Source organism: Schistocerca piceifrons, chromosome 2, assembly GCF_021461385.2.
Source record: "Schistocerca piceifrons isolate TAMUIC-IGC-003096 chromosome 2, iqSchPice1.1, whole genome shotgun sequence".
Lineage (NCBI taxonomy): Eukaryota > Metazoa > Arthropoda > Insecta > Orthoptera > Acrididae > Schistocerca > Schistocerca piceifrons.
Window position 1 is genome coordinate 468,179,510 of NC_060139.1, and position 27,508 is coordinate 468,207,017.

The following is a 27,508-nucleotide window of genomic DNA, read 5'->3' on the forward strand; positions in this document are numbered from 1 at the left end:
GAAACAAGCTGCATATCATGATCATACAGACCATTCTTATCAGAAAAAGTTTTTATTTGATTAAATTTGTCATGGTCTATGAAAACATTATCTATCAGTGTGCTGCTTTCCTGTACCACCCAAGTAGGAAAATCAATAACTCATGTCAAACTGGAGGAACCAAGTAATACTAAAGGTCAAGCTTTCTATTGGACTCTTTCAGAAAATCTACATTGAAATCCCCACAAACAATAATTTGCTTTCTTCTGTCTGATAGATAGCAAAACAAAGCATCCAAGTTTTTCGAAAATAGTGGAAAATTTCCCAATGGGGCCTATACTCGCTATATTTATAAAAGTGCCATTATTTAGTTTAAGCTCACATGCACATGGTTCTATATGTTGCTCTATGCAAAAGTTTTAGTTTCCAAGTTTTTCACACTATGGCAGATTTTAACATATAAGGCAACTCCTCCTCTCTCCATAGTTGCTCTACTTACATGTGCTGAAAGCTTATATCCACATACATTTACCATTTCCATACCTGTGACTATATGATGTTCAGACAGGCATAGTAAATATTCCACCCTCAGTTTCTAAATATTGTAACCAAACAAGAAGCTCATCTAATTTGTTTTTTAATCCCCTGATATTTTGATGCAATATACTAACATTATTTTTCATTTTAATGTTACGAAAATCTCGTGATATTTTAACTTCTCCAGTACCTGCCTGTCTGAACTTCTTATTAAATTTAATTTCAATCAATGTAGGATTATTGGACTCTGATCTTAGCCAAAAAAAATACTCCCATGAGTTTCAGTGCCCCCCTCCCCTTTCCGTAAAAATTTCGCCATCATCCCAGCCAGTTTACGATTTACTTGACGTGACGGGACGTGACGGCCAGCGTGAATTGGCATTTATCGAGCTTCATTTACTGCCCCTGATTACAGGAAATTTAACAGTAATATCAGGTTGTCGTTCATATAGTTCTAGAAACTACGCAAGTGTCCCTGCCGTCCATTGTTTTATCTTTTTTCTCAGTAGGAAAACGAAAACTCACTGAAATCGAACCGAGTAGATTCTATAAAAACTCCGATAGAATGCTTCTGTTTGGAAATACAGCCATCTGGGAGCAGTCGAATGATGCTTTTCATAGCTGGCGAAAAGACTAGTGACGTTACAAAGTATAGTTGAGCTGAAATTTTCCATGGCATGACATAAGGGTCTTCAGTTGCGTGTTAACACTTTCAACTGCGGTGCCAGTTCCGTGTACCACTAGCTGCAGCATCACTTTAGTTGCGTGTGTGAACCTGGTCTGTCGATTATTATACAACTTTCGATATACGCGACATAGAAATTTGCAGTGTAGTCTGCTCTTCGAGTGCAGTTGTCACTGGTCACAATGGTGAACGTTGTTTGAAATGAACATTATTAATAGAAATGTGAAGAAATTATTGCTTTGTGTCATTGTGCTTGTTATACGTAAGTTGGAGATTGTGATTATCACTATGTGTAAATAACTTCCATTCAGGTGACTACAAGTGTTGCCTGCTGCTTCGTAGATTTGTTAGAAAGTGAAAGTTGTATTATGGAGATACGATCAAAACAAATTTTCTAATTCAATCAACAATGTTTTTGACCCAGTTTCGAACGAGAAAGTATCTCAATGTATCGTCCATATTATTGGTTTATCTGCTGCGTGCGCGTGTTTAACCGTGGCTGTTTGTAAATTGTTTCCAATATTTTGAAATTTGAGATGCTTCATTACTTTTACCTGTGTTTCGATTCTCTGTACCACTGCTGGGTTTTGTGTGATACTGTGGTAATTAATTCAGAGGAAAAGTATGTGTGAATAGCTAGGCTATTTACAAAGAAAAGTATGTTATTTGCTTGCCTGAATCTGTAATATAAATAGTTGGTTGAACACAACTGGTGTACGTTTTCGATCCTGGGATAACGTATTTAGACAGTTAATTGACAAGTTGCATATTGTCACGGGGCGTTGAATAGTAGAGACTAAATCAGAATAGAGTACATCGTCATGTTGTTGATGTAGGATAAGGTCGTGCTTTTGATCTGGATTAAAGGCGACAAAAACCCTTTATTTCTTGGTACATATTCCGACGTTATGCATTTCTTTAAACGCAGTTGCATGTGAACGTAATGTGACTCTGCCAATAAGCTTTGTGTATAGAGTTGGAAAAACATACAGTTTTATACCTATTATCGGTCATCAAACGTATCACTATCGGGATTTTTAATGCGTGGGGGAACAACATACACTCTCAGTAAACGATTAAATAAAAATGTGAAGCCTTTGGCTCGTATTGTGAGATAGTGATATAGGCAAGAAGCAGAAAATTTTTTACCAGTATCACTCCTCTCAGCATTTTCTAAAGTAATTGAGAGGTTAAGTAGTAAATTGCCAGACAGTGAAATGACCATAACCTTCTGAATAGTGATCACAATGGCTTTCAAACAAGTAGTAGTGGAGTGGCATTCTCCTGTACAGTAACAGCATCGTTTTTAATATCTGTTATGGATGTTAAATTTTGACTTGGTGGGTTGAATTCTTCAGCCTGTTTTAATGGGTAGTTCAGTTGGAGCATGTGAAATTTTATATCAGTGAAGCAATTTTGAAGTGTACTATTCAGCCACAATTAAGAGCCAAATATTTGTTGTGTAATCAGCCTGTTTGACTGTGCCATTTGTAGATCTATTGAACACTAATACATTACAACTCACTGAAATTGGCTCAATATAAGAGGAATTCTTCAAACCCACTATCTCCTCTGCAGTACATTGTATTTGTTACAAGATGTATTGTAATTTTTTGTTTGGATATTGTTAGTGACACTGTAGGAAAGTGAAAGCTTCATCTGTATCCAAAACTACTGTTAGGAGTTTCAAGTTAAAAGCAGTGTATATATTTTTTTGTCCATGCAAAATCTAGCTTTCATTTTAATGTGAATGTGTGTTATTAGCATATATTGGTACTTTTGTAGTGGTGCGGCATATTTGCATACTGAAGAACTTACCTTGGTACATCCGATGTCAGTGTTGTTGATGTGAGGTGAAAGCTGCTGAGAGAAATTACACTAGGTCAGATATGTTTGGTCCGATCACAAACAATAGAGGCAAAGAATAATTTCAAATATTACTTCTATACAAAAATAGTCATTTAGTGAAAACTAATACTAAAGGAATTAGCTAAGGGTTCAGAAAAATGCAATTGTCTGGGGCAAAGGTACTGGAAAATATTGCTAAATCATCTTTTGTACTGAGGTAGTCATTGTTGGTGTTGGAAACATCTCCTGATGAGCAAGGCAAACCAAGTGGCTGTATTTGAACACAAATATATCATCTTTGAATGAGTGAATTAGCCCATACTATGACCATGATTCACTGTGTTCTTAAAATATTCACCCAGTTTAGATCAATACAAATAGCACTATGTTTCCTGGTGGAGTTAAGATTGCTGTTTTAAAGACTGCAAAACACTTTCAGTATCTGTGGCAAAATTTTATCTAATTTTTAGCACTAATTTTTGTGTGTTTAATAAATTCACTTTAATACAACAAATTGTTAGTCAGACCAATGTGATGTGTTTAAATTGCATGGCGATAAAAGGGTTTGCCAGAGTAGTGGCCAGCATTTGTCAGGATCCTACACACAGTTGCCTTCAAGTGATCACTGTTAGGGGAAGTTCAGACATCAACTGCCCAAATGATTTAGCCAGTGTGTGAATGGAGGAGCTAGCAGGTTAGTTCCCACTGAAATTTAATCACAAGAAGTGCCTATAGGCTGTTCCACTTGGCTATACTGACCTTTTGCAGCACAAAACGGTGGTGTGACAGTGTGCAGATAAATCCAGTAAGTATTAATTTTCCTCTGAATATGTTAATACTGTATGTAGGGTGAAGGCTCTAGTTTTGGCCACTGCCCCACTTATGGCCACCTCGATGTCAAAGGTTAATTTTTAAGCTTCTCTGGAATACCAGCCAGTTCTACCATAGATTATAATAAACTTTGTGAAAGGCTCTATTCATTTGTCTACATAATCATTCTTTTGTCTGTTTTTGTTTGGAGACACCATTTTGTGAAATGATCAGTGTTGAAGAAGCTGGGTTTTGCAGAAGTTTTTTTTAAGCAACACATGATCTGTTTTTTTGTATTTTACATGTTTAAATAAAACATCAGAAGAAACTTAATCTTTTCAGAGGTAAGATAAGACATCATATTTTCATTTCTGTTAAGTTTTATATGGCTCAGACTAAAAACATGTTATCAAAAGTAGGTGGCCATTAACAGATCCATATTTAGCCCTGGTTCCGGGTTATGGCCACGCATGTGGCCATAAGTGGAGACATATATATATCCTGTTTTGGCCACTTCTAAAAACTAATTCAAAAACGTCAATATTGATGTTCTGTCCTACATTACACTGGGCTAATTTTATTTAAATAGGCTTATTAAAAGATTTTTGGTATTTTTATATAAATACATACCGGATTGAAACTTCCTGGCAGATTAAAACTGGGTGGCAGACCGAGACTTGAACTCGGGACCTTTGCCTTTCGCGGGCAAGTGCTCTACCAACTGAGCTACCCAAGCACGACTCACGCCCCGTCCTCACAGCTTTACTTCTGCCAATACCTCGTCTCCTACCTTCCAAACTTAACAGAAGCTCTCCTGCGCTCCTTCATCAATATTGACATATATTCAACACACAGCAGCATTTTACAAAATACAGGTATTCCTTCAACACCCACCAACAGTCTTATTCCTGCAGATATATCAACAACCCACAATAGTATTTCACATAATTCAAGTACTCCAACTTCCAACCATAGTCCATCTTCAGTGTGTATCCAATTGACACCACCAAAATCATTAGTAACAGTTTTTGAAGGTGTCATCCCTTGGCCAAAACCCAAAGAACGAGGCACAAAAAGAAAGAAAGAACACCCACCCACTGTTGTGACTAGTGACAAGTGGGTGGAATATCATGAACTAAAGGAAAAAGAGAAGCAAGAGAAGGAGCAGGAAAAAAGGAAGAGAAAAGCTATGGAGGAGTTAAAGTCGAAAGAGCTGCACTTGGCATTATCTTCTTGTAAAAAAGGGGAAAACAAGAAACAGACAAGAGTTAAGTGATAGGCCGACAAGTTCTTCCGAGAAAGAAGAACGGACGGACAGTGGAAGCAGTTTAGATGACTACGTAGAAGGAGATGAAGATGATATACCAGAAAATGTGAAACTATCTTCGAGTGAGAATTTGAAAGTAGGGGACTTTATTTTGGGAAAATTTAGTTTAACAGGAAATAGAACAACAAGACCTGCAATTTTTAAGTATGTATCTGTAATTTTGAAAGTGCTTTCTGATTCTGAATATGAAATTCAGTGCCTAAAAAGTTCTAATGTTCAGAAAACTTGTTTTGAATACATTGAAAATGATGTTTCGACTAGAACGGGTGAAGATATTATAGGGAAACTGCCAGTCTTGATGCAAGAAGGACGTTCATTAAAAACAAAGTTTCCTAGTTCCATTGATATTCGTAAGAAATAAACTTGTCTGGAAGTTGATTTAAGTAATTACTGGGACAATACTTTGCCTAATGATTTTTTTTTTTTTCTGTTCATTCAGTTGCTGTACCTTTTACCTATTTGATGTATGTTTGTTGTCTTATATACTTGTATAAAGCACAAATTACCTTCTGGCACATGGATTAACAGTTATTTTAGCCATAGTTTTATTATAATATGAAGTGGCCATAAGTGGGGAAACAACTGGCCATAGGTAGGGTTTACATGGCCAAAACCGGGGAAATGCGCCATTTATTTTTCAATATTTTTTTCTGATTTTGTTATACAACTTAGAATATTTGTTTTTACATGGTTGTAATGTGTAGACTTTGAAGCAATAGATACGATTTTTTGAAGTAATTTGTATACTTTCTTCCTATAGTAAAAATGTGATGTATCTCAAATTTCCCTTAATGTGGCCATAACTGGGGCCTCGACCCTAATGCAGAAATTTGTAATGAATATAATTAACGCAAAATCCACACGTGAAAAAAGCTATGTAAATCACTGCATTACACTTCTGTATAGGCAACTGTTTTTTAGTTATCTTGTACGGTAGTTGTAGCATTCTTATGGGCCCTTCTGCATCACAGCTGCTGTTTGTTCTGTAGTTTAAAACTGTAGTTCCCCTTTCACATCCTGGCTACAGTATTCCGTGTAATCTGTGACTTTGGACTTAGGCTTGGTCATTATGAAGACCAATACAACCTGTACCATTGAAGATATGCAGTTTCAGTACCTGCTCAGAAAACTGAAAGGACAGCTTAAACCAAGCAATGTGGTAGTCATGGTATTGCTCTCATACATGTTAGCAGAACTTGGAGTAAATGGGACCCGATAGCTTCTTAGCTGCTTTCATTGCAGGTTGAGAAAATATTACTGCCTGACTGATGACTCACTCATATTAGACCACCCTACAAAAATGGATGTGTTATGTAGGTCATTTCTGTTAAGGGGAGCCGGAGGTGCCTATGCTACCCATGTTAAAATCAGTAAGTTTGAGGAACATGTATGAATAAACTACCAAATAGAAAAATTTGAATTTTTTTTACATATAGAGTGGTTTAGTATTGCAGTTATGACAGAGGGATTTTGGAGTATCTTTTCTAGTTTTCTTCCAATTATTTTTTTTATTAATGACCCTAATTTTTTTTACAAATAATTGCTTTATAATTAAACTGAAATGAAACTACTGAACATATTGCCAAATGGCTGTGTTAAAATGTACGTTTGACCACTAGGAGTGCTGTATAAAAATTTCATCTCTCTAGCTTGAGTGGATTTTGAGAAAATGTTCCTTATATTCGAAAAATTCTAATTTACGGGAAATGGCTATCAAAGTTTCTCAATACATTCCTGCACTATAGGATGGATTATCAGGGTCTTCTTCTTTATCCTCCAAAAGCTTCCTCTTTTGTCTTCTTTTCTGGCCTGTTGTTCCATCGTACTTCATATGCCTTTCTCTTCTTTCTGCTCCTCTTATCCTTTCTCTGTCAATATTTCTTACTGCTCATACAGTGTTCACCCCAGCTGTAAATCCTAATGCCTTCAGAACTTCACACTTCTCCCTTGGTTGTAGGTTGCTATTGCATCATAACTGCCAAAGTGCAGTGTTTTTATGCTTACAAACACCCTTTTAGGAATCACTTTCCAAATCAAATTGTTTACGCTCATATTAGGATTCTGCATCTTTCTGTGTAGACATTTGTGTAACAATTCTGGCTGTGCTAAGTCATGAAAAATTGGTTTTATTGCATTTATCACAGCTGCTGGCAAACCATGTTTGTGATCATAGTCCTTTTGGGAATCTTTTGGGCGCAGGCGGTGTTGAGGGTATTCATTGGAAGAGGCAGTATGAAGGAACAATGCCCACACTGCCTTTCGCATGTCACTAACATTACTAGTATTTTGCCTAATAGCATACCCATAGTATCTCTGTAGACGTTCAATCACCTCATCAGTAAGCCTGCCTCTCCCTCCTATTGTCTTTCCGTCACTGAGCTTACTTGAACCCAAAGTTGGTTTGAGCCTTCGAAGCTGTGCACCCATACGCTTTTGCACGTGCCCAGTGCATTTCAACTTTTCAACTACAAATTCATTTCCATATGGTTTCAGTTCCTCTATAGTCTTGAAACCTTTGGAGTCACCATCAGCAAGGTAGTATTTGTACCTAACGTTGTATCTGGGAACTGAACGTTCAAAAATTTGTTTCACTCCATCCACTTCCATTGCTCCACTTGATCCACTAAAATTTGCCACACAGATTCCACTGTGCTCTCCTTTGATTTTATTTTTGCACCTACAATGTTTTGATAATATTGCAACATCTATCACTTTTGCACTATCACCACAAGTAGCAGTTACAACCCCATTCAGGGATTTATGACCCCTCTTTTGCCAGGAACCATCTAATGCCACTACCAAATCCCTAGAACCACCGTTCATTTCTACAGATTCCTCCATTGCTTCCTTCATGGTTTTCAAAGCCACATCTTCAACAGAGGATCCTACCAGTTCACAGTAGTACCCAAATTTGCTTGGAGGTGATGGCAAGTTCATAATACCACAAAACAGTTTACCAGCAACAGACCCTTTTCCAATGGATCGAAGACCATACACAAGTCGAACATTCACAACAGACACTCTAGATCGTCCATTTTCACCAAAGAGACTGGCATGTGAATTGTAAAAAGTCACTTGATACTTGCAACATGCACAGATTATCTTCATCTCACAAGCTAAACCAAAGTGCTTTGTTATCTCTAGTCCCACTCCTACACTTGAACACATTTTGCACAGAACACTTTCTTTCAGCACAGAAGTTAATAATCCAATATTCAGTACTTCGTTAATATCATCACTGTCACTAACATATTCACGAAATCTGTCACTTCCACCAGTCAGCTTCTTGTTAGAAGATGTCACAGGGCTATGGCCGGCCATGTGTTGCTTAGCAGAAGAACGCACTGTTTCAGTAATTGTAGTATCGCAACTTGGTATTAGTATTAATTTTCTTTTCCCTACGTTCTTCCTCTTCTTATATACACGGTTACTAAAATGTGGCATCGTAACCAGAACAATGCTTTACACAAGAAGTGTAATACTACCAACAATAGGCGCAACACTGAACTAATTCGAAACGGTAAACAGCAAAGAGACGATGTTCCGCACTCTTAGTGCTTCATTTGTCACAGAAAACAATGTAGCCAACCCTTGTACACTTTCTGTATGCGTAACAGGCCGAGAAAATCCCAAGCAGTTCGCCAGGAAGTCATGAGAGGGTGTTAGATGCATTCAGCGGCCGCCCATTTCCTCTGTAGGCATGGGGGAAAATGGTAATAACTCCACTTCTAGGGCGAGTAGAACGATAATTCAAAGTTTACATTAAAGAGGAATGTTCCAATTAATTTTCGGCAGGAAAAAAAAATGTAGTTTTTTGGATTTTGACCACCTCCGGCTCCCCTTAAGTGTCTTCTCTAAACTTGAGATGGCCTACAGTACTGCTCCAAGACATAATACAATTGGACATCACTTTAGAAGGATCTTCCTGGGACATCTATCCCAAGTTCTTATTTATTTTGTTGAAGTACTCTTGGGTTGAATTCAGCAAGGAAATTATCTTTGCAATTTAATTAGCAGCAAATTATTCCAAATAGGGAGCCATTCCAGTGATCTTAAAATATTTTTCATGTGGTTTCACAATAATTGCTACACGTAATTTCCAGTTGATAGGGAGGCCAGAGGTATAGGTGGAGAAATCTAATGTCAAAATTCTTGTGAACGATTTGTGTGTTGTTTTTAATTCACCTGAATGAAACCTTTGGGATACAATTTAAAATTTTGCAAATTTCGTGAAAGAAAGTTTTGTTAACACTGCCTGGCTGGTGAGGAGAGGAGTTCTTCTGACCACCAGATTAACCTACAGTGTCCCAAGTTAAATCCCAAACCTCTCCAAAGTTTCTCAGTGGACAGTGGAATGTGATTCTTGCAGATGATGGTCCAGATGCTGTAGGAAGTCCTTTAATGAATGAGGCTTTCAGGCTCTCCCTGCTCCTTTCCTTATCAACACCCATGTAACACTATTTCTAAACAGTGTCATATACAGTAGACATCCAGGAGGTCATAGCTGTACATCACATTTCACAGGTGGATGTGAGTGAAGGAAATTTATCTGATTTATGTTGCAGCAGTTGTAAAGGACATGCCAGCCAGCATTGGAAAATGGTGTTTCCATGTACTTGTTGCCATCACAGTATTCCTGCATGTTAGGTTAGGTTCCATATCTGTTGGTACAATTAACAAGAGAGAACTACTAAATGGCGAACACGCATTGGACTATCTATATAATAACAATAATTACAATGGGTGTATCTAAATACAGACACTTTGTATGGTCTGTCTAGTAAAGCCTTTATAATTGGCTGTCTGCAAAACCATTTTGTGAAATAAAAGAATTTTATGATACGCTAAATTTAGGCTTTGGTTCTTATGATTTTAAGTTTGCGATTTGTCGTGACAATTTTGTTGATACAGTGAGGAATGCAGTGGTGTTAATTGTCTAGGGCAAACAGCCATTTTCCATTGTTTTGTCTCCTCACCTCCTTTCCCTTGTTTTATGTTAAGCTTAAATTATTAAAATATGTTTTAAATCAACTTCTCTCTCTCTCTCTCTCTCTCTCTCTCTCTCTCTCTCTCTCTCTCTCTCTCTCTGTGTGTGTGTGTGTGTGTGTGTGTGTGTGTGTGTGTGTCAACAATACTTTTAGCTTTATGGCAAAGCTCAATAAGTTTCTGAAATTATTTATTTCTTTTACAGTTTTGTGTTTCTATAAAAATTGGGTACACAGTGAAGAACTATACACATATGAGCACGCATACTCCAGATTGCACAGCGCTGATAGCAAATATGTTACGCATCTGTCACCAGTGGATGTCGGTGGTTCCCATGAACAGTATCATGCCACCAAAAATATTCTTGAAGCCCAGCAGAGAATCAAGGAATTGGAAGCTCAGATTAAGAAGCTAGAAGCAAGGATTCCACAGAGATATCCAGATGTTACTTTCTTGAACTATAAACTGAGAAAAAGAATTCTTGTTAGTACATATTTTTTTTTGCTGCATAAATGAAAGTATTGTTACTTACTGTTTTTGTGTGTGTGTGTGTGTGTGTGTGTGTGGTTTTTGCTGTGAGGTAGTCAAAGCACGTACAACCCGTCAATATGACAATAGAGTGCAGAACAGACAAATGACATGGTGTCACTTTGTTTGGTCAGGCAGGTCATGGATGTTCAGTGCTTAGTGCACTTCCTCTAGTAGGTCATACAGGCAGGTTCCCAGGTATTACCATGTTCCGGGTATATAATAAATGTCTTGATTCCTGTCATGAACAGTAAAATGTTGATGGTGAGGTTACAGTTACTATGGTGGATTGTAAAACCAGAGACATGGTCTGAAGCAAATGTCTCACATGTGTGTCTGTATTCACCATACATTTTGGGACACAAAGAGTTATGTGGGGGCGGGAACACTGACGTTAGACATGCAAAACCTGAAAAGAGGTTACTTGGTCTGACAAGTCATGGTACACATAGATAGATACACTTTGGTTGGTTGTGCGCCTGGGGTGGGGGGTTGGTTAATTGCTCAAAAAGCACATTACACAATTCATCCTGTGTTCCAACAGTGTACTGTTCTGGGAAGAATTGAGGGTAATATCTATTGGAGATGAGGTTAGGGGTTTATTATAAATATATATCTAACTAGTGAAAGACATAGATGTCTACTATATGATTATGTGCCTTCACCACCCTGTGTGTGTCAGCAGCATGGTACAAGTCTTTCAGTCAGATGCTACTTCAGCAACTAATATGTTCCTAGCGTACCCATAGTAATCCTACTGTAAGGGGTCCTCTAATTTTAATGTATGATCTAAACAGCGTGTCATTTGTGGCAGATCTTCGCATCATTGAGAAGTGATGGTTACATTAAAGACGGACTGAAATATTCTGTTGTTGGCCAGGATTTGGTCCTTCAGCCTTTGGGTTTCCAAGCACATGCTACTAGATTACCAGGCTTGGTGACCCTTTAGTTCAGGCCTGACCAAGATTTGCCCTCATGCTTCACGGGTGCAGCAGTGTTGCTCAGTGCTCTGGCTCCCCCGGCCACTTTGCTGTTCCTAGGTGGGATGTAAATGGGATATCTATATGCTGAAGGCTACACAAGGGAGAAACTGAGGAATATGTCTTTGTGACACAGTGTTATTATTTCTAAAATGCGAATATTGCAGCTTACTTTTATAAGGGTTTCATCAGTAATATCAATGTTCAACCTTTTACTTTCTTCCAAAGCAATAATTTTATTACTTGAGTTAGTGCGTTAAATAGTATATGGTTAGCAGAACTACAAAAAACTTTACGTACAGGCATTTATCATTGAGCTGTTTTGTTTAAACAATGGAAAATCCAGGATGGAATAATGAAAAGGGTGGATTGCTACTTACCATATAGAAGATAGGGTGATATGCAGACTGACACAGCAGATTGCTTCTCCCATCAGGTGCAATTGTTGTACACAGTCTGGACTCGATGGTCAGAGACAATGGTTTTTTTTTCTTTTTTTTCCCTGCATGTATGTGTTTTTTTTCTTTTCTAGATTAGAAGGTCTCTTGCCGAAAAGCTCAAATATATGGCAGCTGTGTTGTTTATAAATTTGTACAATTTCACTTTAGAATATTTTTAAATATCTGTAACTTTGATTTGTGATGCAGACAAACATAGTGGACTTACAATGATCAAAATCGTTTAAACCTTCAAGTTGGCAGGACTTAGTAAGCTTCGTAACTGAAAAAAAATTTTGCACATGTGTTGAACCAAACATTGGAATAACTTCGGCAGTTGGTCTGTGCAGTCAAGGATATTGTGATAGCATTTTAATAAAAATCTTTAAATTCCTGTCTTGGACAAACTGGTCATTGAGTTGCGTACTAGACTGTATATCTTGTCAGCCTAAGCTGGAAATGAGGTACATTAGCAACCATAACTGAAAATAGTCTGACAGGTAATTTGATATCAGTCTTTAGTCATGCAAAGTCTTAGAACCTCTGTGAGAACTCAAGACAGTCGCATCCGGTCTACAAATGACAGCCTCGAGTTTCGGGGAAATGTTCCATGTCATGAACTTGAAGTCCACTTTTCTATAAGATTAATTTTTGTTTGATTACTCACTCTTGTCTGCCTTACCTTACCAAATTATACTCCCCTTGTGTTAAACCAGTAAATAATTTTTTCCCCTAGTTGTCACCTTCAGTTCAGTCAGCATTCACTCTTGTTCATCAGAAGACAAGTGGGTCATATTGTCTTTGTGGCTGGTACTGTGATGACATTTGAATCACTGTACACTATGTGATCAAAAGTATCCGCCACCTGGCTGAAAATGACGTATAAGTTCATGGAGACCTCCATCTGTAATCCTGGAATTCAATATGGTGTTGGCCTACCCTTAGCCTTGATTACAGCTTCCACTCTTGCAGGCATATGTTCAGTCAGGTGCTGGAAGATCTCTTGGGGGATGGCAGCCCATTCTTCAGGGAGTGTTGCACTGAGGAGAGGTCAGTGAGGCCTGGCACGAAGTCGGCGTTCCGAAACATCCCAAAGGTGTTCTAGCCTATAGGATTCAGGTCAGGACTCTGTGCAGGCCAGCCCATTACAGGGATGTTATTGTCGTGTAACCACTCCACCACAGGCATTACATTATGAACAGGTGCTCGATCGTGTTGAAAGATGCAGTCGCCATCCTTGAATTGCTCTTCAATAGTGGGAAGCAAGAAGGTGCTTAAAACATCAATGTAGGCCTGTGCTGTGATACTTCCACGCAAAACAACAAGGGGTGCAAGCTCCCTCCATGAAAAACACAACCACACCATAACACCACTGCCTCCAAATTTTACTGTTGGCAGTACACACGCTGGCAGAGGATGTTCATCGGGAATTCGCCATACCCACACACTGCCATTGGATTACCACATTGTGTACCGTGATTCGTCATTCCACACAATGTTTTTCCTCTGTTCAACCATTGAATGTTTACACTCCTTACACCAAGCGAGGCGTCATTTGGCATTTACTGGCATAATGTGTGGCTTATGAGCAGCCGCTTGACCGTGAGATCTAAGTTTTCTTGCCTCCCGTCTAACTGTCATAGTACTTGCAGTGGATCCCGATGCAGTTTGGTATTCCTGTGTCATGGTCTGGATAGATGTCTGCGTATTACACATTATGACCCTCTTCAACTGTCTGTGGTCTCTTGTCAGTCAACAGACAAGGTTGTCCTGTACATTTTTGTGTTGTGCATACCCCTTCACGTTTCCGCTTCACTGTCAAATTGGAAACAGTGGGCCTAGGGATTTTTAGGAGTGTGATAATCTCGTGTTCAGACGGATGACACTAGTGACACCCAATCACCTCATCACATTCAAAGTCCGTGAGTTCCGCGGAGCGCCCCATTCTACTCTCACGATGTCTGATGGTTACTGAGTTGCTGGTATGGAGTACCTGGCAGTAGGTGGCAACACAGTGCATCTAATATGAAAAACGTATGTTTTTGGTGTTGTCCTGATACTTTTCATCACATAGTGTATTTCCAGCTCAAATACTGTGATGGCATATTAAGAACTTTGTGTGACACTAAACTTGGAGAGGTTGAAAAAAGTCAGCCAACTAGTTGCAAATAAAGGCTTATTGGAGCCCTTTACCGATATTTCAATAATGATATAATTAACTTCTTCAGAAGATGTAATGAACACCAAACATGACATTACTGGTTACAAAAAGGGGTATTTTAAACAAAACACAAGTAACAACTGTAGACAATAAATTTTAAGGTAATCATAGTCACTCGTTCCATCTTATGCTGATAAAGTACATTGAATAAAGCCAAATGGCTCTTGTTATACGAGACATGTTTTTCTTTTAATGTTTTTGAGTCTAATTTGAATCTGGAATCTTTTGGCTGTTCTACTTCCTCTACTGTCTGTAACTTCTTTGTTGCTAATTTGAAGTTTCTCCATTTTAACAAGGTTTCAATAAAATTTTAGTTCATTTTGCCCCCCTCCTCATCTTTTTAACAGTATTCATTACTTTTGTTAGAACATTTCTACTAAATGCACTGGGAGATGTCATTGCTGTGTTACTTTGTTTCAGAATGTTTTTGTATGCACTTTTTATATTTTTAATTTTGTTATTGCTTTAGATTAACATTGGTCCTATATGAGGCAAAATTTTCTTTTCTATTTCAATGTACATAAGTTACACAGTACATTCGAAGCACATATATTTAGTGCCCTCTGTACGTAGCTTTCCTTAATGTTAAAACCTGTACATTTGGGCATCTGACCTTTGGTGTTTGCGGCATACAACCTTATGCGAATGGACATCTGCACTTGGCATTTAATCTTCAAACCTGAGATGCTGTGTTCGCACACTCTTAAGCTATGGCTTGTGATATTTTGTTCTTAAGATGAATGTCTCGTACAACAAGCCATTTGGCTTTATTTAGTGTAGGGCATCAGCATTTAACTACCGAAATCCATACGAATAAACCTTTATTTGCCACTGGTTGGCTGACCCCCCCCCCTCCCCCCCCCCCCCTGCCAAACCTATCCAATATGTAAGTACCTCAGGCTTTCTGTGTAGTTAAGTAGCAAATATCATGGAACAGTTTTGCCTTGGTTATCTCAAATTATGAACCTATTTAACCCTTTGACTACTACAGACGTGCTCTCTGCTGAGTGCGACTTTGTTGTTGCTGTTTAGTATGTCTGAGAGATGGTCTTTGGGCCGCTATGAAATACATTAGATTAGATTTTTAAGAAAATTACATGGTGAAAAAAATTGAGTTTTACACATCACTCGATGAAAGATGGAATTTCTTTTTATTTGTCATAGTTATTTGCCGCATCAAATTAAGTAAAGCATTGTGTGAGATTTTAAAGAATTTGCAGGGGTAAAAATGCATTTCGTAAACTTTGCATATGGTTGATTTTTATCTCGTACATTGCTATGTATGAAATGTAGACAAGATATTGTAATCGAGAGCAGGACAACATCTTATTTTGTTCTCGAGTGACTGGTTTTTTATATCCAGAGGACGGTTGCATGCAGTGTGCCCAATCCAGTTGCTGCGTATCGAGAATTGCATGATCATAAATAGCTCAAGATAGCAAAATGAAGGAAGGTTTTTTTCCAAATGATACCCACAAGCTGTATGTTTGACAAATTATTGAAACTTATTTAATCACCGAGATATGGAAGTAACTCATCTACAGTAGGGAGAGGGTGAGTGGAATGGGACGCTAAACACATTGAAAGTGCTTGAGGAAAACCCAGGGGCTATGTTTAAACATGTGCTTGGCACCTAGGGTGTGTTAGAGCCTGACAGGTTAACTCGTCCACAGCAGTTAGAGTTAATTACATTTAGAATTTTCTCCTTAATTGTAATAAGAGTTGGAAATGAGGCATGCAAGGGCAGTTTGTGACACTTTGCCCATTTTAATACTTTTCTTGTTAAATAAACAATGGAAAATACAGGATGGAGTAATGGCAAAGTTACGAAAAGGATAGATTGCTACTCACCATATTGAGGAGATGTTAAGCAAAGGCAGGCATAACAAAAATACTGCTAAACAAATAAGCTCTCAGCCAAAAGGCCTTCTTTTGAATTAGACACCATGCACACACACACATTCACATAAACACAACTTGCACACACATTATCACTGTGTCTGGCTGCGAGCAACAGTGCATGCTGGGAGAAGCAGCCGGAATGGTAGGGGGTAAGGAGGAGACTGGGGCAGGGAAGGGGAGGGATAGCAGGTTAGGGGTGGGTGATGCTAAAGTGCTGCTTGTGGGAGCATATAGAGTTGAGGTGGAGAGAGGGTAAGACAACTAGGTGTGGTTAGGAGGTTAGGTGGAGGGCAGGGTTGGAGGGAGTAGGGGAGGAGAGAAGTAAAAAGACTGTGGACACATTGGTAGAATAGAAGGCTGTGTAGTGTTGGAGTGGGAATAGAAAGGGGATAGGTGGGTGTGGACAGTGACTAATGAAGGGTGAGGCCGGGAGGGTTATGCGAATGTAGGACATATTGCAGGGAGAATTCCCATCAGTTCAATTCATAAGAGGTGTTGTTGGTAGGAAGGATCCAGATCACACAGGCTGTGAAGCAAAGAAAGTTATGTTGGGAAAGATGCTCAGCAACTGGGTGGTCCAGTTGCTTCATGGCCATAGTTTGTCAGGGGCCATTCATGTGGACAGCCAGTTTGTTGGTTGTGATGCCCATGTAGAATGGAACACATTAGGTGCAGCTTAGCTTGTAGAGCACATGACTGGTTTCACAGGTAGCCCTGCCTTTTATGGGATAGGTGATGCTTGGGACCAGACTGGAGTAGGTTATGGTGGCAGGATGTATGGGACTGGGTCTTGTACCTAGGTCTATTAAAGTGGTATGAGCCATGAGTCAAGGGTTTGGGAGCAGGGGTTGAGTAGGGATGGATTAGGATATTGTGTAGGTTTGCTGGGTGTTGGAATACCACTGTGGGAGGGGTAGGAAGGATAGTGGGTGGGAAATTACTCATTTTAGAGCTTGACGAGGATTATTAAAAACCCTGTTGGAGAATGTGATTCAGTTGCTCCATTCCTGGGTGGTACTGAGTCACAATGCAAATCTTCCTCTATGGCTGCATGGTGGTACTTTGGAGGTGGTGGGTGGCTGGAGAGATGGTCCATGGGAGCTCTGTTTGTATACAAGGTTTGAAGGCTAATTACGGTCTGTGAAGGCCTCAGTGAGTTCCTTGGTATATCTTGAGGAGGACTGCTCATCAGTACAGATGTGACAGGAACAGGTGGCTCGGCTGTAGGGAAGAGAATTTTTGGTATGGAATAGGTAGCAGCTGTCTAAGTGGAGGTATGGCTGTTGGTTGGTTGGTTGGTTGGTTGGTTGGTTGGTCTGATGTGTATCGGAGGTACTGATGTAGCCATCTTTGAGGTAGAGGTCAACACCGGGAAAGGTGTCTTGTTGGGTTGAGGAGGGCTGGTTGAAACAAGTGGGGGAGAAAGTGTTGGAGGTTCTGGAGGAATGTAGTTAGGGTGTCCTCACCATTGATCCAGATCTTGAAGATGTCATCAGTAAATCTGAACAAGGTGAGGGGCTTGGGATACTGGGTGTTCAGGAAGGCCTATGAACAGATTGGCATAGGGCGGTGCCATGTGGATACCCATTTCCGTACCCTGAATTTACTTGTAGGTGATGCCTCACCGACTACAAACATAACCTCCCACCGTGGTATTCCTTCATCCACTGAACCTATACAATATTGTCACCCATCTGTACTCAACACCTGCTCCCAACCCCCTTGCTTCACGGCTGATTTACCTTGTAATAGATCTGGATACAAGACCTGTTCCGTACATCCTCCCACCACCACCACCACCACCACCACCACCACCACGTACCCCAGTCCTGTCATAAGCATCGTCTATTGCATCAAAAGCAGGGCTACTTGTGAAACCAGTCATGTGATCTACTGGGTATGCTGCAACTAATGTGCTGTGTTCTATGTGGGCATGATAACCAACAAGCAGTCTGTCCTTATGAATGGCCATCGACAAACTAGGGTCCAAGAAACAGATGAACCACACAGTTGCTGAGCACGCTGCCCAACATGAATGTCCTTCATTGACTGGTTCACAGCCTGTGCAATCTGGATCCTTCCTACCAATGCCAGAAATCCTGAATTGCACAGGTAGGATCGCTGCCTGCAATATATCCTATGTCCTCTTAACCCTCTTGGCCTCAACCTCTGTTAGTCACTGTGCTTACCCACCTGTCCCCTTCCCACCTGTTTCCACTCTAGCACTGCACAGCCTCCTATTCCCCCAACGCTCCCACAACGTTTTTACTCCCCATCCCTCACCCTTCAGTCACACTCTTATTTTTAAAGTAAGGTAAAAATAAATCTATTGTATGTTTCATTGTCTCGAAGATAAGCAGGTTGCTGTTATCCATCATTCATTACTGCATAGCACTTTGGTTTACATCTCAGTGGAATTGCCATACATCTTGTATCCCACTGTCCGTGCAGCCTCGAGACTGCATCTAGCTTCCCTACTCTTTCCCCACCAAATCACGGTATGCTACCACAATCAGCACTTTACTGTGCCCCACTCTATCCTGCTAACCCTGTCCTTCCCTGCCCCAGCCCCCTCCTTACCCCCACCACTGAGACTGCTTCTCCCATCAGACACTGTTGCTCTCAGTCCTGCCTTGGCAGCCAGAGACAGTGGTCAGGTTGTGTGTGTGTGTGTGTGTGTGTGTGTGTGTGTGTGTGTGTGTGTGTGTGTGTGTGTGGGTGGGTGCGCGCGGGCGGGCGGGCGGGCGGGCGTGTGCGTGCGTGCATGCACATGCTGTCTAATTCGAAAGAAACTTAATTGTTTAGCTATCTTTTGTTGTGGCTGTGTGCGCGTCTGGGAACATAGAATTGTGGATTAGTAGTTGTGATGAGTGTATTTATGTTATAGATCAAAAATTATGCACTGTTAATAAATTAATGTTATCACCATTAAATGCGAACATTTGTGATAATACTCTATGTTGGAGCTGAACTGAAAGTGTATAATTTGAGTGGCTACTACAGCTAAAATTGAGCTCTGGTCTGGTGCACTAATTTGTCACAAATGCTCTCATGACAGTACACTACATTTGAAATGAAAAGTGTTGTTCATAAAGGAATTAAGTGTGATAAGATTACTTGTAATGTTACTTTGGCAACAGACAAGTTGCCACAATTATTGATAATCAGTATCAAAATATTTTTCTTCAGATTACAGGTGGAGCTGGATTTGTTGGGTCACATTTGGTAGATGAACTTATGATGACTGGTCATGAAGTTATTGTGGTTGATAATTTTTTCACTGGACGCAAGCGCAATGTTGAACACTGGATAGGTCATGAGAACTTCGAGTTAATACACCATGATATTGTAAATCCTTTATTCATTGAAGTTGATGAAATTTATCATCTAGCAAGTCCTGCATCGCCACCACATTACATGTATAATCCAGTGAAAACAATAAAGACAAATACAGTGGGCACAATCAATATGCTGGGCAAGTATTCCAATTCACCTCTGTTTTGAATAGGAATCATCAGAAGCTCAATTCTACTTTTTGTGTGTTCTTATTTTATACAGTTCTATTTGTTTCTAGGTTAATATTACTCGCTAATCATTAACCCTTTCCACTTCAACACAATTTCTAGTATATCTCACATGCTCCATTCTTGAATCTGATTGTACTGGGCATCAATCGTCCTACATAGTACTGCCATCTCGGGAAACCTGTGTGGAGGGAGGTTACAATTAATAAATTAAAGTTAGTAGGAGTGAAATGACTAGTTCTTCAAATACAGTCCTTTCTGAGGAGGAGATTGTAGATCTTTTAGAGTAAGTTAAAATGAGTAAGGCAGTGGTTCTGATGATGATAGTGATTCATTTGTAAACAATTAGAGTGGAATGACTATGGGAACAGTTCAACTGGAAGAGTGTTAAAAAATGTCACACAGTGCAACATTTTGCATTGTATTGCTTATGTAAACATATTTGAATTCACATGCACTTTTTGTGTTAATGTATACCCTAATTGATGGTCAGTAGCATCATTGTTTCCACAAAGAGACTTGTACTCGTGGCGAAGATTTAAATAAGAGGGCACAGAGATGCCCCGTGTCTACATTATGGAGTGCAAAGGGGCTAAACATACATTTTCTGCTATGTTTGGGAACAGTTTCCCAGTTCCAGTTGTAATTTTCATATTTGGAGTAGTGAAACATCATTAGTACTGCATCTTCTACCGATGAGGTTGACTTACATCCAATACAGGGTTATTACAAATGATTGAAGCGATTTCACAGCTCTACAATATCTTTATTATTTGAGATATTTTCACAATGCTTTGCACACACATACAAAAACTCAAAAAGTATTTTTAGGCATTCACAAATGTTCGATATGTGCCCCTTTAGTGATTTGGCAGACATCAAGCCGATAATCAAGTTCCTCCCACACTCGGCGCAGCATGTCCCCATCAATGAGTTCGAAAGCATCGTTGATGCGAGCTCGCAGTTCTGGTACGTTTCTTGGTAGAGGAGGTTTAAACACTGAATCTTTCGCATAACCCCACAGAAAGAAATCGCATGGGGTTAAGTCGGGAGAGCGTGGAGGCCATGACGTGAATTGCTGATCATGACCTCCACCACGACCGATCCATTGGTTTTCCAATCTCCTGTTTAAGAAATGCCGAACATCATGATGGAAGTGCGGTGGAGCACCATCCTGTTGAAAGATGAAGTCAGCGTTGTCGGTCTCCAGGTGTGCCATGAGCCAATTTTCCAGCATGTCCAGATACACGTGTCCTGTAACGTTTTTTTTTTCGCAGAAGAAAAAGGGGCCGTAAACTTTAAACCATGAGATTGCACAAAACACGTTAACTTTTGGTGAATTGAGAATTTGCTGCACGAATGCGTGAGGATTCTCTACCGCCCAGGTTCGCACATTGTGTCTGTTCACTTCACCATTAAGAAAAAATGTTGCTTCGTCACTGAAAACAAGTTTTGCACTGAACGCATCCTCTTCCATGAGCTGTTGCAACCGCGCCGAAAATTCAAAGCGTTTGGCTTCGTCATCGGGTGTCAGAGCTTGTAGCAATTGTAAACGGTAAGGCTTCTGCTTTAGCCTTTTCCGTAATATTTTCCAAACCGTCGGCTGTGGTACGCTTAGCTCCCTGCTTACTTTATTCGTCGACTTCCGCGGGCTACGCGTGAAACTTGCCCGCACGCGTTCAACCGTTTCTTCGCTCACTGCAGGCCGACCCGTTGATTTCCCCTTCAGAGGCATCCAGAAGCTTAAAAATGCGCATACCATCGCCGAATGGAGTTAGCAGTTGGTGGATCTTTGTTGAACTTCGTCCTGAAGTGTCGTTGCACTGTTATGACTGACTGATGTGAGTGCATTTCAAGCACGACATACGCTTTCTCGGCTCCTGTCGCCATTTTGTCTCACTGCACTCTCGAGCGCTCTGGCGGCAGGAACCTGAAGTGCGGTTTCAGCCTAACAAAACTTTGAGTTTTTCTACGTATCTGTAGTGTGTCGTGACCATATTTTAATGAATGGAGCTACAGTGAATTTATGAAATCGCTTCAATCATTTGTAATAGCCCTGTAGATTATTTCAACAGCACTCTTGTACAAACTGCTGGAGAGTAACTCTATAATAGAGTAGCTTCACTGTTAACTGAAACTGACTGTTGAATAAACCCTTGGCAAAGTTGTTACCATTCCTTATCTGATGTAAATGAAAAACACATTTCTTTGTGATAGTATACCTTCATAGAAGCACTTGGACCATAACTGCACAATGAGCAAGTCCTTGGCTGTGGAGGACCACATTCAAGAAAAACTTCCCATTGTCACAGAGTTTGCACCCTTCCTGACTCTTTAAGAACTGTTTATAGCATTGACCTTATGTCTTCTACTTTTTGAATGAAGCTAATTGGTGTTTTCTGTCTGTCTACTATTATTGTTACATTGTTAACCATTTCATATGACTGGGTAGATGAATCAGTTTCTCATACTGAAGCAGTACTAACCTTTTAATACTTGTTTCAGTAGGTTCTAATCCAGGTAGAATTCTCATAGATGTTTCTTACTCCACTGGTTATAGTTCTTAATGATTGGTTGTGGACATTTTCTAACATTTAATGAATGATTCAAACTTAAATCACTACCTTGTACAAATGTAGAATATAAAAAGAATGGGAGGTACTCATTTATCTTTAATGGACAGAATATTGATATCATAAAGACATGACATCTTCAGAGGAACCCTGACCACTATTGGTACCCTGAGAAAATGTTGCCTGTGTTATTAATTTGATAATCATTTTCAACCTGGTGCACAGATCTTCAGGGCCAAAACTATTGCTGCAAAGCATAGTATGTTCAACAGTGTGTAACAGAAGATTAACATTAAATGTAAGTGCAACAAATTTAAATAAATGGAGTAATAGTAATGAAGAGTCTCAAAAACATGTGAATCTGTCATTAGTAGCTTCTTCGCAATGGGCAAGTGAATACTGATTTCGTGAGACCTAGTTGTGTCGTCATCAACTAGATTCTCATGTAGCCCTTTTCACGTGCCTGCACGTGCACTTAAACGGAAACCTTCATAGCCATATTGGTGAAAGTGCTCAGGTTCACAGTTGTCTTTCAAGTCAGTCAGTTGCTTTTACATCTTCTGATGGAATTCTCCTGTATCTGGTATTTCAGAGTATAATAATGATGGAATCTGGTTAATGTATCTTCCATGGATTGTAGAAGATTTGAGGAAAAACTATCTAAGTGTGTCATCATATGCAGTTTCTTGAAGATTCAGAAAGTGACAGAGTGCACTTTGACTCGAGTTATTGCTGTTGAAGTTGCAGTTTGGCCATGAATGAAGATATTTTTGCTTTAGACTTAAAGAAATTCATTTTGTCTTCCTGCAGCCTTGTCCTGACCTCGTTGGATGTGTCAGTTATATCTGCAAGACGGGCAATGTCAAGACATTGTAGTTTGAATGCTTAGATCACTTGACCAAAGAAATTCAACTCTTGCATCAAAAGGATGGGGAGGGGGGGGGGGACACTTTTATCTTGATAACTGCCTCATATCAATGTGTTGGAGAAGACATTTGAATTCTTTGTCAATTCCTTGACAGAGCTGAAGGAAAAGATGACTGTTCAAAGGATACACATTCCTATTGTTAACGTTGCTGACAAAGACAGAGATTTATGCAGTCTCTCACTTAAATTTGTTTAGCAACAGAGCACTACCTTTGGGTTACACAATGTAGGTTTTGAATGGTCTCTATAACCACAATACTTAGGAAATGATATTTTTATCTGAAAAAATCTTCTATTTTTATATTTGTAGTGAAGTCATGCTGGTGGTCAAATTTCTGGCAAACATCATTTCATCAATTATGTCGTCACTTAAGCTAATGGATCGAATGGCAGGGAGCAGCAGTGCCTCATAATCTATAGCTGTGGATCCATCAATTTGCATTACTAGTTGAGTGTTCTGAGAGACATTGAAATGCATTTCATCCACCTAAAAGGCCATCTCGCCAATTCTTTTCGGAACTGTCATTGTTCAAAGGAACTTATTTCATCCTGCCACATGCATCAGACTCCAGCACTATACCGATAGTTTATTTAGTTACATGGTATACAAGTGTTCTCCAAAAAAATATACAATTCCCCACATTTTGTTATAATAATAATTGTTTTTATAAAGCAAGGAGACCTTTGTGTGTGCAGAGAGTAGGCTTTCTGAATACCTTGCTTGCCGAAAAGCACTTTCCCAAGACGATCGCTTAGAATGTGGTAGGTTCCATAGCTTCATTTCACAATGAGTCTCCACGAATGATGCACAGTGCTGGATAAAGGGACGAGTCAGTGTTCCAAGTAATCAAGTGAATATTTTTAGAAGTGAAAATGTGCTTCCAAAATGCGCTGGTTATGCTGCTGAACAAATGCCATAGGTTTTCACCATGCCCAACTGATTCTAGGCACAATGTACCACAACATGTGTGCAGTGCCAGTAGTCTCAATATTGAGGCTTCTCTGTTGGTATATAATCAGTTTGGAAGATTTCATTGTTGGAACTTTGCCCACTTCATGCACTCGTATGGCCTCCAAGACAAGGCACCTACTAACATTACAGCAGCTGTGGATGTTTGAATATTAATCGAAGCTAATAATAATCATATAAAACTGTTGTTTTGTCTGTCTGAACATTCTTCTCCAAAACTACTAAACAGATTTTCAGGAGGTTTTCGCAGGCAGCTCGTGTATAGCTTGGGGCATTGTATGGGTTTAGTTCATCAAAATTGGATCACAGAAAAAAAGATGTCATCATTGAAAGTTTTATTAGTATTTCTATAAATGTGCAAGTAATCCTGTCTGTCAAGTTTTCACGACCAACCCATTGAACCAGTTTTAGTGTAATTTTGTACGAAGATAGCTTGAACACTGATGAAGAACATAGGCTACTTTACAAGTCTGTAGTAGAAAGTACTTCCCTCTGACAACCATGCCTCCATCCTTGCTACCCTCCCTGTTTACCTTTCCCTGTTGCTTCATAACCTGGGTTGTGAGTAACTGAATCCACTTTCCCTTCTTCCCTTTTTTTCCCCTCTCTCCTCCCTGATGAAGGAACAAAGTTCCGAAAGCTAGGAATGTAAATTTTCAGTTCTGTTTTATGTGTATCTATCGGCTGTACTGAGCTGAGGTAAGTACTGGCCAGCCCCTCTATCTCTTTGTTAGTATTTGTTTCACATCTTATATGAGATTTTCCATTAATCATGTAGAAAGTACTTACTGATTTGAAGAATATTATGCAGATTAGGGAAAAATATTTAGTCCTTTTGATCTTTATCAAATTTGTGTAATGTTTTTATTGGTTGATAAATGACACATAATAAGATTCAATGTAATGAATGCAATGCTTATGTAATCATCACTGTGTTTAATCTATACATCCACACTATTTGTTGCATGATTTACATATTATGTAATGTATAGCTTCTTCAATAGCATGATGCATAGATGTGTGCTCCTGCTCTTGCCCCTCTGTACTCACTGCTCAGCAGTGTCACTGCGCATGCCAATGCATTGTGTGTTGGGACAGCATGGGAGGGGGAAGATCTGGATGCACATTATGAACTAGGCTTACACAAACAGGTAGGTGTGAGAGCAGCTTATGTTATTGTATGTACAGTAACTTGTGTACTTACCATGGCTCATCATATCAAAGCTACTGATTTGCGAGCGCAGCTGCAGGTAACATGTATTTCTTACATAATTGTACTAAAAAAAAGTTTTTATGTTTAAGTCTCTTTTTAAGTTGTTCTGGTCTCATTTTTAAACCAAATGTGAATCGAAATATAATTTTAATAAATATATTTGACCACCTCTTTAGCCGAATTGTTAGCCACTGCCTTTGATGCTGAAAGACCCAGGTTCAATTCCTAATACCATCTAAGATTTTTTATTGAAGTAGAGGTCTGGAATGGTGTGGACTCAGCTTCATGAGGCCAAATGAGGAGTTTCTTGAATAAAGAACCACTGACACCATACAGTATTCAGCTACTGGCAATTTCTGCTGTAGGGATTGAACATGCTGATCATGTGTCCCCACACTCATGTACCACTCCTACTGACTTGAAGGTGTCTCTTTGCCAGTCAGTACAGGCATACTTTTTTAAAAATGATATTGGATTCAGCTGTCAGATGTTATCGTACCTATGTTTAAAAAGTTAAATTCATGGAAATTTTTATCTTGACTAAAACATCAGTTAAAAGAAAACACTGGCAGTTCATCCCCCAATATTCCTTTAGTGCCCCCCTTTACAAACCCCTCCCCCCCCCCCTACCTCTCCACACCCTACCCAAATATCCCCATCTCTCTCCTGTGGTGTCAGCAGCTTGTGGTCTAGTGGCTAGCATTGCTGCCTCTGGATCAAGTGGTCCTGGGTTTGATTCCCGGCTGAATTGGGGATTTTCTCTGCCCGGAGATGGGGTGTTTGTGCTGTCTTCATCATTTCATCATCATCATAATCATCATCATCATTCGTGACAGTGGCTAGATTGGACTGTGTAAAAATTGGGACTTTGTACGGGCACTGATGACAGTGCAGTTAAGTGCCTCGCAAACCTGTCATCATCTCTCCTGTGGCAGTAATAACAAGTTGGAGAACAACTATTGTAAAGCGCCTTCATAGTTGGGCATCGGTGGACAACTTCCACTTCTATTAAAAGTCCTTTCTGGTAGAGTGGTTTATTGCAAATTTATCTAAGTAAAAATTGTTCTACAGTATAGCATATTCCATTTCGCTTATCTGTAAATCGTGTAACTAACACAGTAAAAACCATTGTAAAAATGATCATTTTTTTCTTCAGGACTGTATTTCTTGTTCATTTTCAAACCTCACTGTGACAACTCGTCATTAGAAATTGACCACCCTTAGCTGGTTGGAGGGATAGGCTGTGAGCATAGATTTACTCTCATACAAGTGTTTGAATACTCACTCACCTTTCAACTTAAAGACTCTATTCTTAACTTGATAAAACAGTCATCTCTCATTGCATGGTATTAGCTGATAAAGCCACTTGGCAGCCACACTAGAAAACTTAATATTACTAGTTGTAGGAGGTCACAAATCCCTTGAAGTGCTTCAGCCAGAGGGATGAGGATCAGTTAAATAAATTAATGTGTACTACTCTTTCTATATATATGTATCATTCATTTGCTCCTGACTTGATAGTGGGTGTAGCTTCTGTGAATCAACTTTTATAATTTGAAAATAGTGAATAGACCCCAACTGTGAGCCCATTAAGACTTGCAACTGGAGCTCGTAAGACAAGCCCCCATTCTGCGATGAAGGAAGGTGGTGCAGTGGTATAGGCACTGGATATTGCTTTTGGGAGCAGTGGGTTTCAAGTTTTTCTCTGGGCATCCACATGTAGCTTTCTGTCCCCCCCCCCCCCCCCCCCCCCCCCGCTTCTCCCCCTCCTTCCATCCTCCCTCCCCCACCTCCTTCCCTTTCCCTCATAACAGATTAAGGAAGATATTGGGAAGGTTCTCTGTGTAGGACATGGCCTAAATTATTTTATTTATTTATTTTTTGCCAATCTGTGCTAGCATTTGGTCACTGACTTATTTGTTGATAATGTGGTAAACTTAAGCTTCCTTCTTTTCTGAGAATGTAAGGGAAGCTACTCACAGTGCTTTGTCCCCCTTTAAAACATTCGGCCAAAGAATCTTATGCCATTGGGGAATCCCAGCCAAATGACTCATGATTGAA

The 27,508-nt window shown here is 39.6% G+C and overlaps 1 protein-coding gene across 1 annotated transcript in view; it reads left to right on the forward strand.

The window, feature by feature from the left end:
* The first annotated feature begins 1,335 nt into the window (after positions 1-1,335).
* The window catches only part of LOC124777350 (UDP-glucuronic acid decarboxylase 1), a 63,548-nt gene continuing 37,375 nt past the window's right edge, over positions 1,336-27,508 (forward strand). Inside the window, exons 1-3 of the mRNA XM_047252722.1 lie at positions 1,336-1,463; positions 10,378-10,655; positions 19,430-19,715. Of these exons, the coding sequence (XP_047108678.1) occupies positions 1,403-1,463; positions 10,378-10,655; positions 19,430-19,715 (625 nt within the window). The 5' untranslated portion in view covers positions 1,336-1,402. The remainder of the gene's footprint in view (positions 1,464-10,377; positions 10,656-19,429; positions 19,716-27,508) is intronic.